Source organism: Entamoeba histolytica, genomic scaffold (genome assembly GCF_000208925.1).
Source record: "Entamoeba histolytica HM-1:IMSS scf_1104750518699 genomic scaffold, whole genome shotgun sequence".
Taxonomy (NCBI): Eukaryota; Evosea; order Mastigamoebida; family Endamoebidae; genus Entamoeba; species Entamoeba histolytica.
This window is the reverse complement of record NW_001914882.1, coordinates 102,516-112,967: the sequence shown is the minus strand read 5'-3', so window position 1 is coordinate 112,967 and position 10,452 is coordinate 102,516. Positions and strand designations below refer to the sequence as shown.

At 24.1% G+C, this 10,452-nt stretch overlaps 5 protein-coding genes across 5 annotated transcripts in view; 3 read left to right on the top strand and 2 right to left on the bottom strand.

Moving 5' to 3' along the window:
• The window catches only part of EHI_159910 (ariadne-1, putative), a gene marked incomplete at both ends in the record, with an annotated part of 702 nt that extends 113 nt beyond the window's left edge, over window positions 1-589 (bottom strand). The window contains one exon of the mRNA XM_001913486.1: window positions 1-589. This exon is cut by the window's left edge and continues 113 nt beyond it. Coding sequence (XP_001913521.1) covers window positions 1-589 — 589 coding nt within the window.
• Window positions 590-1,930: 1,341 nt separating this feature from the next.
• On the top strand, window positions 1,931-2,548 carry EHI_159900 (uncharacterized protein; the record flags this gene model as incomplete). Its single annotated transcript, XM_644868.2, has 1 exon — window positions 1,931-2,548. One exon carries the CDS (start codon window positions 1,931-1,933, stop codon window positions 2,546-2,548), a length of 618 nt encoding a protein of 205 aa, XP_649960.2.
• Window positions 2,549-2,768: 220 nt separating this feature from the next.
• Window positions 2,769-5,750, bottom strand: EHI_159890 (Ran-binding protein, putative; the record flags this gene model as incomplete). The annotated part of the gene is made up of 2 exons (XM_646526.2): window positions 2,769-3,902; window positions 3,963-5,750. The coding sequence occupies 2 exons, from the start codon at window positions 5,748-5,750 to the stop codon at window positions 2,769-2,771; spliced, it is 2,922 nt and encodes a 973-aa protein (XP_651618.1).
• Window positions 5,751-5,876: 126 nt separating this feature from the next.
• On the top strand, window positions 5,877-7,961 carry EHI_159880 (inositol polyphosphate 5-phosphatase, putative; the record flags this gene model as incomplete). Its single annotated transcript, XM_644870.2, has 2 exons — window positions 5,877-5,898; window positions 5,953-7,961. The coding sequence occupies 2 exons, from the start codon at window positions 5,877-5,879 to the stop codon at window positions 7,959-7,961; spliced, it is 2,031 nt and encodes a 676-aa protein (XP_649962.2).
• A 561-nt stretch (window positions 7,962-8,522) lies between these two features.
• Window positions 8,523-9,296, top strand: EHI_159870 (galactose-inhibitable lectin small subunit, putative; the record flags this gene model as incomplete). The annotated part of the gene is made up of 1 exon (XM_001913485.1): window positions 8,523-9,296. The coding sequence occupies one exon, from the start codon at window positions 8,523-8,525 to the stop codon at window positions 9,294-9,296; it is 774 nt and encodes a 257-aa protein (XP_001913520.1).
• Window positions 9,297-10,452: the final 1,156 nt, after the last annotated feature.

Genomic DNA, 10,452 nt, shown 5'->3' with positions numbered 1-10,452 from the left:
TTGTATTATTCGTCCAATGATCAGATGAATATTTAACACCACATAACCAACAGAATTGATATCCACATTTACATGTCATATGATTACACCCTCCATTCTTTTGGATTCTATCACCACAACTTGGACATTTTTTTGTATTTTGATTAATCCATTTCAGATCTTCTTGTTCTTGTTCTTTATTTCTCTTCCATTCATCACAACTTTTTCCTTCATGCCAATTTTCTCCGCATTTTCTACAAAACAAATATTTACATCTTGGACATGTAGTTTTATATTCCTTCTCAAATGTTATCATTTCACATCGACATTTTGGACATTCACAAATATTATCTTCAAATGTTTTAAACGTGAGTCTTTCACAATACATATTTAACATACAAATGTCTTGAATTAAACAATGTGTCATAATGTCTTCTATTTTCACTACACAATTACACCCTTGTTCCATACAATGAACTTGATGCCAATCACTTTGAATTTGTTGTATTATATTTTCCCTCCAACATTTTATACAAAACCTATGTCCACATTCATTTATAAATGTCTCCTTATAAGTATATTCTTCATAACAAACACTACAACAAAACATTTCTTTATTATTCTTCTGATTTTCTTTCCTATAATTTTCTACACATTCACACAGAATTTCTTTTTGTTTTTCTTCACTTAATTTAACAAATTCATTAAGATCAAGTTTGTATATTGAATGTGTAATCTCATTAAATTATCATTATTTATTAATAAAAGATATACATTTGATATAATGAATGATATACAACCTAAAAATCATCAAATAAAAATTAAATAAAATGAAATATTAATGACTGAATAAATAAATAATTTATAATCAAGAAAATCAAAATTTAACAACAATTGTATGAGACTAAGCTTTAGTAAAATATACACATGTATATCAAACAGAATAACTGACTTACTCATTATTCTTTTAAATAATAAAAGCAATTTTAAATACTATAAAAGATATGATAATGATAACAACAAATAAACAAGAATTGTATTAATTATATGTAGAATATTAAAATATTTCATATAATTAATGAAATATTATCTAGCTCTTTTATTAATTCTAAATAATAAATATTACCATTTAAGAATAACAAAGATAAGCTAAGACAAAACAGTATAATATTATAAAAAGAACATCCAATAAATAGTATAATAATGAGCAATAATGTATAATAATATAATATCCAATGTGATAAAAATATTCTAATCGATTAACCTCTACGTCAATTATTATATTGCAAAAAAAAAACAATTAAGTATTTTAAACAAATAATAGTAAAATACAATTTTTATAATTTCATGTTTTATGAAATAAACCAACAACACAATCTAAACAAATTGGTAAATGAAATAAAGCAATGTATTAAAGAAAGAAGAAAAAAAAATCTTACAAGAATAAACTCTATTGATTTAAAATACTTTTGATATTTCTGAAACAATAATGCACCTTTTTTACAACAATAATTTATTCTATTAATAAAAATTAAAATAAATAAGAAACAGTTTAAAATTTTTTATTCCTTGAATGTTTCTGCAAAGAATATTTTTTCGAAGGCAAAAATAAATTCAAAAGAAAGAAAAATAATGAAAAATAAATTGATTCAAAGAAAAGATGTTTCGAAGTTTTTTAAAAAAGAGGAACAAAAACCAGAAAAGAAAAAAGTCCAATGAAAACAAAGGTCAATACAAAACATAAACTACAATGCAATTGTTATTTTCATGAGAATAAGAAACAAAAAAAAAGAAGCAAAGAAAAAGAGAGAAAAATTCAAAAAAAAAAACTATTTCGTATTAACAAGGAAAAGGAAAAAGTAATAATAAAAAATAATAAAAGAATTAAAATGATGAAAAAGAAAAGAAAAGAAAAATAGAACTTAAAACGAGATAATTAATTTATACCAAAATGAATATGAAATGTAATTGTTTATTTTGCAAAGAATTTTCTGATTCTATTAAAGCCCAGAAAAGACTTGCATGGACTACTCTTTGTCGTTTAGCATTTTTATCTATTTATCAACGTACCCCAGTTGATTTTATTAATGTTCGAGATATCTTTAAATTCTTAAGTGTGCATTGGGATGTGTTGTCTCATTTAGAACAAATGAAGAAAAAAAATTGGAAGAAATCAATTCTTGATGCTTTAAATCATTCTGATTATTTTGAAAGTGGAATGAGTCAATATCATACAAATGGTTATTGGAGACTAACTGATAAATCTCTTCCAAATGTAAAGAATAGAAAAAATAAAGAAAATAATGTAAAAATATCTTCTCCACAAATCCCACTCAATCCAATTAAATTTGAGATTGATATCTTACAAGACAAAACCGAAAATAAACCGCCTAAAAGACCTCAACACGTTTTTGATATTCCAAAAGAAGAAAAGAAATCTTTTTTTGAAACTACTCAAAATTTTACTCCTTTTTCAAGCTATTATCAAAAACAGTCTTCTTATTATCCTCCTTGCGATCCTTTTTATGATGAACCACGTTATCCTTCTTATCAATACCCTTTACATTAATTCTGTATTTTTTGATATGACTTATTTTTTTCTTTGTTAAATATTAGAAATAAATAACAGTTTTGGAATAATAAGAAAAAAGTTGGAACAAAAAATTGTAGAATTTTTTAGAATAATTTAAGTTGTATGATTCTGGGATTTTCTCGTTTCTTGATGTTTTTTTGTTGATTAATTCCCACAATACTCGCTATCAAAATGATTGAATTGAATTGGAAACATGTCATTGTTTGAGCAGAGATAAAGAAGTATGTTGGAAGACTTGGCAAGCGTTAAAGAAGTTATCGTAAGCATCCCCATCACAAGAAGAAGAGATAGAAGCGTCGAGTTGGCAGAATGCGAGATTTAAGTCAGGAGAATTTGAGTATTTGAGTAAAAGAGAAGATTTCAAATGGTGATATATTTTAGGATAAAGAAGAAGAGAAGGTAATAAGGCTTTAGAAGTACAATATAAATCCATGTTTCCATTAAGTAGATTTTGAAGGAGAATTTCAATGATGTTTTTGACTAAGTCCAAATGTTGAGACAATAACAAAGAATGATCGGTTGAAGGAGTGGTGATGATTCTTACAGATTTTAGAAGATGGCTTTTAAAAGTGAATAAGATGATTTGTTCAAAAACTGGGATAGCAGACTCTTCACCAGATTGTAAAGCATTAAACAAAAATAGTAATGTTTCATGAAGATGATTACCAAAGAAGTCATCACAAGACACCATACCAATATTACAAAAGAGAGTAAAAATAAGTTTAGTATATTTTGGATAAAAACTAACAAAATCCCATTTATGTGAAATGCAGATAGAAATAATTGTTTGCATCAATACATGATGAGTTCGATCATTATAGACATACAAAGCACCAAAAGGGATGGTATCACTTGATAAAATAGAATTAATTGATTGGATACAATCTTCTAAATATGACACCATCTCATCTTCATTTAATTCGATAATAGAAGGTAATATCTTCATTAAAGATTCACAAATGTCATGATATAATATTAATGCGTCTGGAGTTTGTATAGAATAAAGTGATCTAAAAGGTTTAATGTTTGCAATATCAGATAAGAATGAAACAAATGAAGGTAAAGATGTGTTTTTAATAAAAATAGGTAATATCTTATGAACAAAATCAATAAATCCAAGATAATGAATACTTTCAGGAGGTAATGATAAGAAGAAAGAATGATATAAAAGTAATTTACTTTCGTAGTCATTTGGTTGAAGATGAAAAGAAGATTCAAGTTTATTTAATAATACAGAAAAATGTACTTTAGGAATAGTTATAATTAAATTACAAATAGCTTGGAAAAACATTTTTTTTGTTTTAACAGATAATTTTGTTATTTTTTGAGTCTAATAATAAATATTAATAAATAATAATAATAAATAAGAATATAAAGAAAATAAACAAACTAATGGTTCATCTAATATTTTATCAAGTAATCCATATTCTAATAACATTTTTGATGTTTTTTCTTTTCTTGAATATTTTTCAATAATAAGTAATGATTGTTTAATAATAGATTCACAATGAATATCTATAAAATAATGTAAATTAAAAATGATTTTATTCATAATTGCAATTATTAAATCATTTAAATTTTGAATTTCTAATATTTCTATTATATATTTTTCTGTTGTTCTTGAAATACTTTCATTAAGAAATACATTACGAATACTCTCAAAAAATCTTAATATATTTATTTCTATTTCTTTTACTCCATACCCAAATGGAATAGTTTTTATAATATTCATTTCTTTATTAATAATTTCAATTCCAATTTTCATTAATTTAATATCTAATTGTTCTTGTGTTTCATTTGTTCCATTAATTACTTGGTGATTTATAATAATACTTATTAATCCTATCCCAATACTTAATCTTTCACATTCTTTTTGTATTCTTTGTAAACTTCCTTTAATTTCTATTATATGTTCTATTTCTTTTGTAACTCTTTCAATATGTTTTGTCATTTCTTCTACAGTAAACATTAAATTAACTCTTGTTATTTCTCCAAATCCTTCCATTATTCCTTCAATATCTTCTTCTTCAATGATTTCACTATTATTAAATGCTCCTTCAATTACACTTTTACTAACTTCTTTTAGTGTTTCAATAACATTTCCTTTTTCTTCTCCACATTCATATAATCTATGTGACCATCTTGCAAATGTTGTTAATAAATAATATAAACTATTTTTATGTTCTAGATAATTTTCACTAATTCTTTCTATCAATTTTGCTGCTTGTGTTAAATGATATTGTGCTTTAACACTTCTTGTTCTTGTCATTCTATCTAAATATCTCCCTGCTGCAACTGCCATTTTTTCATTTTCTGCTGCTTCACAAATCATTCCTCCAAACTTACTTAAAAACTCATTATATTGTTGACGTGTTGTTCCACTAAATAAATTCTCTCTAACACTTGCTAATGTTATCATACACTCAACTAATGCTTCAAGATGATTTCCTGGAACAAACATTCTAATCATTTTTTCTTGTAATCCAATGCTTGAAAGTATTGACGCATATCCCATTGGAATTTCTAAAACAATGTCTTCTTCCTCTTCATATCCATTACTAAATGGATATTCTAATGCTATTTTCAATGTTTCTAATGCAATTTTACATTGAATTTCTTGTTCATTATTTTCTATTTGAATCCATCGAATAATAGTGATTATTGTTTCAACTATTCTTAATAAACACTTCTCTTTAAATATTTGAATTGTAATTGAATCAACTTCTTTTGTTTCAATAAATTCTTTAATAAGATTTCCTATTAAATACATTATCCCTTTTCCTTCTTCTGTAGCTATTTTACTTTCACATGCTTGACATAATTCGTATGTTGATTGTTCCATCATATCTGGCATTTTATTCCATTTTTTAATTAATAATTTACAATATAAATCTGAATATGGCGATCCTACAATACATGCGTATGGAACTAATGAATGAATAAGTTTGTCATATGAATAATTCAATGTATGATTATTTAAGTGACGAATAAGTAATTGTGATATGTATTGTGTTGTATAAATATTTCTTGATGAAAAAAATTTGACTAATTGATCGACTAAATCACTTGGTAATGGGGTATTTAAATAGTTATTTAATACATGTGATTGATTAGGATGTCTGAAATAATTTGTACAAGCTTCATCAAAAAGATGTTCATTTTGGAATAACAGGTTCATGAAGTAAAGTTGTTAGTTTTTGGGTTTATTGTTTTGCAAAGAATAACAAAAAAAATAAGAAAAAGAAGAAAAGAAAAATTAAAAAAAGAAACTAAAAAACAAAGGAGAAATAAAGAAAGGAAAGAAATGAACATTCCTCAAGAAGAAAGTTTGTTACTACAAATAATAATAATAATAATAATAAGAGAATAACAAAATATAGTTGAAAGATATGCAGATGACCCATTAAATTGGAGATATGATAAAATAAAAGAACGAAGAGATGAATATTCAATAAGAAAAGATGTGAATATGTTATTAGTAACATATAACATTAATGAAAAAATAATTAAAAAAGAAACATTTGAATATATTTTAGACATAAAAGAATATCAAATTGATATGATATTTATAGTTGTTGAAGAAATAGATATGAGTGTTTCAGGATTTCTTAAAGGAAATACATTAAGTTTAAAAGCAAGAAATTTAGCACAAAATATTCAAGAAGCATTAAAAAATATTTACAAAGAAGAATATAAACAAGTATATGTTTCACAATTAGGAGGGGTTTGTATAATTGGATTTGTTAGAAAAGAAATGGAAAATAAAATAAAACAATTTGCAAGTGGATATGAAGCAGTTGGAGCTATGGGAATGGCAAATAAAGGGGGGATTGCAATTTCATTTGAAATGTATGATACAACTATATGTTTAGTTGGATCACATCTTGCAGCACATCAACCTGAAATTAATAAAAGAAATCGAAATTTTAGTGATATTTATAATAATATTAAATTAATAAGAACAGAAGAAGGAGAACAAACTAAATGGAATAAAATTGAAGGACATGATATTATATTTTGGATGGGAGATTTAAATTATAGAATTGATGAAGAAGATAGCATTATTAGAGAAAGAATTAATAAAGGAAGTATTACAGAAATAATACAAGAAAAAGATCAATTAAAAGTACAACAAAAACATAATGAATTATTAGGAAAATTTAAAGAAGCAGAAATTGAATTTGAACCAACATATAAATTTTATCCAAATACACAAAATTATTCAGAAAAAAGAAAACCAGCATATTGTGATAGAATATTATATAAAGAATGTAAAGGATTAGAAATTAAATGTTTAAAATATACAAGTAAAAAAGAAGCAATTGAATCAGACCATAAACCAGTTATTGGATGTTATAGTGTTGAAACAAGAAGTATTATAAAAGAAAAATATACATTAATTGAAAAAGAACTTATTGAAATGGAAAATAAATTACTTAGAATTGTTAGACCATCAGTTAAAATTAATAAACAAGAATTTATAGTAGAAATTTATCCATATAAACAAACAGAAGTTACATTACTTGTTCAAAATGATGGAAATGCTAAAACATCAATACTTTTTAGAGATCATCAATTAGAAAAAGCTGGTGGATATCCAGATTGGTTACATATTGAACCACAACATTTAGAAATATCAAAAAATGATTTTGAACCTAAAAGTATTACTTTCTATTTTCAATTCAATTTTATTGATACATCAAGTTTATTTAAAAATGGGTCTTTTGATTATAATTTGATTCTTGAAATTCAAGGTGGAAAAAGTTTATTTATTACTTTTAAATTAGTTTTATTACAAACTTCATTTGGTAAATCTATTGATGACTTAAATTTACATCCTAATGGTTATATTTTATCTCAACCTCAAGCTTATACTCCTTTAGTTATTCCTAAAGAAATTTGGAGACTTTGTGATTATGTACTTCCTTTTATGCATGACCCTACTTTTATTTCTTTATCACATCCTTCAATTGATTATGTTCCTATTTATTATGAAATATTACATTCTCTTGATACTCATTCTTCTTTTAATCCTTCTTTAAATTATCATCGTGTTTTAGAATTCTTATTAATCTTTTTAGTAAATCTTAATGACTCTATTATTCCTTCTTCTTTATATGAACATGTTATTTTATCCGCTGATAAACCTGATGTTGAAATAGATAAATTCTTTATTAGAAATAATGCTTCTATTCCAAATTCTCATTATAACCTTTTTATTTATTTACTATCTTTTATTAAAGAAATTCTTCGTCAAAATTCTTCTCTTCATCCAGAAGATCTTATCAAATACTTTTCTTCTTCTTTTGTTCGTCCTAAAGATGGTTTTCGTCGTCAATGTGATTCTAAAACTATTGAACAATTTCTCTTAAAATTTATTAAAAAATGACTTTTATTTTACTTCTTCTTTCTTTTTTTTTTCTTTTCATTAAATTTTCTTTATTGTATCTTGTGTTTGTTGTTTTCTTCTTCTTTTTTTTATCTTTTAATATTTATCTACTTCTTTCTATTCATTTCTTTCTGTATGTTTTTATCTTTGACTTTAAAAATATCCTTTTTAATTAATGACTTTGTTTAATGAGTTTCTCTAGACTCTTTTAGTATGAGACAGAGGATTTTAAGAGGGTTTCAAGTAGGTTATAATTCATATGGGTGAGTAGGTTAAGTTTTCATGAAGTAAATGTCTTTTCATTCATTTTGAGGAGAAAAATGAAAAAATAGAATAAATCAATAATGTATTAAGTTCCTAAAGGAGGAAAAGAATAAAAATGAAAAAAGTCGAAAAGTTAAAATGAAATTTCAAAAGAAAGATAATAGTAAAATTATAATAAAAGAAATTATAAAAGAATAAATAGAATTGAAATGAAGGAAATTCAACTCAACAAACTTTTTAGTATCCAATCCAAGAACTATGAAAAATAAAGGATAGTAGAACTTCAAACAGTATAACATGATATTCATTCTTTGTGTATTACTTGTAATACATACTAATGCACTTATTGATGAAAAAGTGGTTGTTCAAGAAATTATTCAAAGAGATAAATGTGAGACTTGTTGTAGAGTATTATTTGCGATGGAATATGACCCAACAAATAATTTTGAGAAATTGAAAGATTCTTCTGATAGGTATGTACTTGATGTAGAATTTGAAACAATGTCTATGTTACGTATTGATATTAATGCTTATAATACACAACAAATGAGAGTTAGAAAACTAACTACTGAAAGAGAACTTCAATATTGGGAATTTGCATCATATCAAATGATTTGTTTATATTCATATCCAAATAGAGTTATGGATATGCTTTATAATACTAAATTTGGAAATCCTTTAATTATTTGGAGAAGAAAAGAACCTTTATTAGAAAGTACTAATAATCAAAGATTTGTTTATATATATGATTATCCTTTCACTGACTCAAGACATAAACCTTATGTTAAGGCTTTTATTGCAGAATATTATGTACCTAGTGACTGTAGTAATTGGTGGTATTGTAATGAACATCAAATTAGTTGGGATTATAATAGATATGCATTTAAAGAAATGTGTTATGAAGTTGATGATGATAACGTTAAAGCATATTGTGGGTCAGCTTATAATGAATGTAATGTTGATGGTTATTACAAAGGTTTAAAGGCTCAAGATTGTGTAAATGAAAAGCAATCAACTGGTGCTTCTTTGATGCATGCAAAAAAACAAAAGTTTATTCCAATCTTTGCTTAAATTAATTAATTCTTTAGTAGCTTCTTTTATTAATGCTATTCGTTTTTTAAAGTATTTAGTTTACTCTATTTTATTCATTTATTAATAGTCTATTTTTTATATATAGAGAAAGAAGAGAATATAACTCATATAATTAACACTCTTTTAAATTTTGATTAATATTGATATTGTTTAAATATCCATTTTTTATTATTTACAATAAAAGGCACATGCTGATATATGCTATTTATTGTAAGATAAAGTAAGAACAAAATAAAATTATAAGAAAGTATTTGGTTATTTAAAAAATTACCAATAACAGCTTTATTATTATTAAAACATTATTGAAACGAACCACTGAAATGATAGTTTCGATATAGTTAAAAAAAGACATGAAAAATAATTAATGTAGCAGACTACTTTTACATGATAATTAGAGGTATTTATTTCTTTCCATTAATTGGTTCTTTTTTTGCAATTATATGTAATGTCTTGATACGTGGATGAAAAATACTTTACTACAAATTATTAAGTTTAATGAACAAACTTAATTGAAGAATAATAAACTATCTTATCAATCAGAAAAGTACAACTCATTATAAATCATGTTAATGATAATTTTATTTTATTGCTCTAGACAATTAGGTTTTGAACTTTATTACTATAAATATATTAGAAAATACATTATATATCGTCTTTGAAAATGAATTAATAATAATTCAATTAGTATATCATTTTTTTTAGTGTAGAAGCATAGTACAATTAATGAAAAGTTGTTCAATAAAACTTTCATTATTTAATTAATAGAATGAGAGAATTAATATTGAGGTTTTATTTTTAATCAATAAAGTGGTTGATAGTTATTCTATTTAAGAAATAAAGAAAAAGTACTTGAATATGATAGAGTTAGATTATTTCTTACTAATAAAAAGTAATGGATGTTATTTCTTTATAAAAGAAATGAAGTGCAAAACAAAGAATAACCACATTGAACAGAGACTAATAATAACAAGTTTAATATATAAAATATTCTATTGGTACTTTGACATAAAACAAAAATAAACAACAAACAAAGCAGTCTTTGGTTCTATTCACTTTTCAGTATTTGTAATTATATCATTAATTTTATTCTTTCTTTACTGACAGTTACTCTAACAATAAATAATATTTTTTGTAT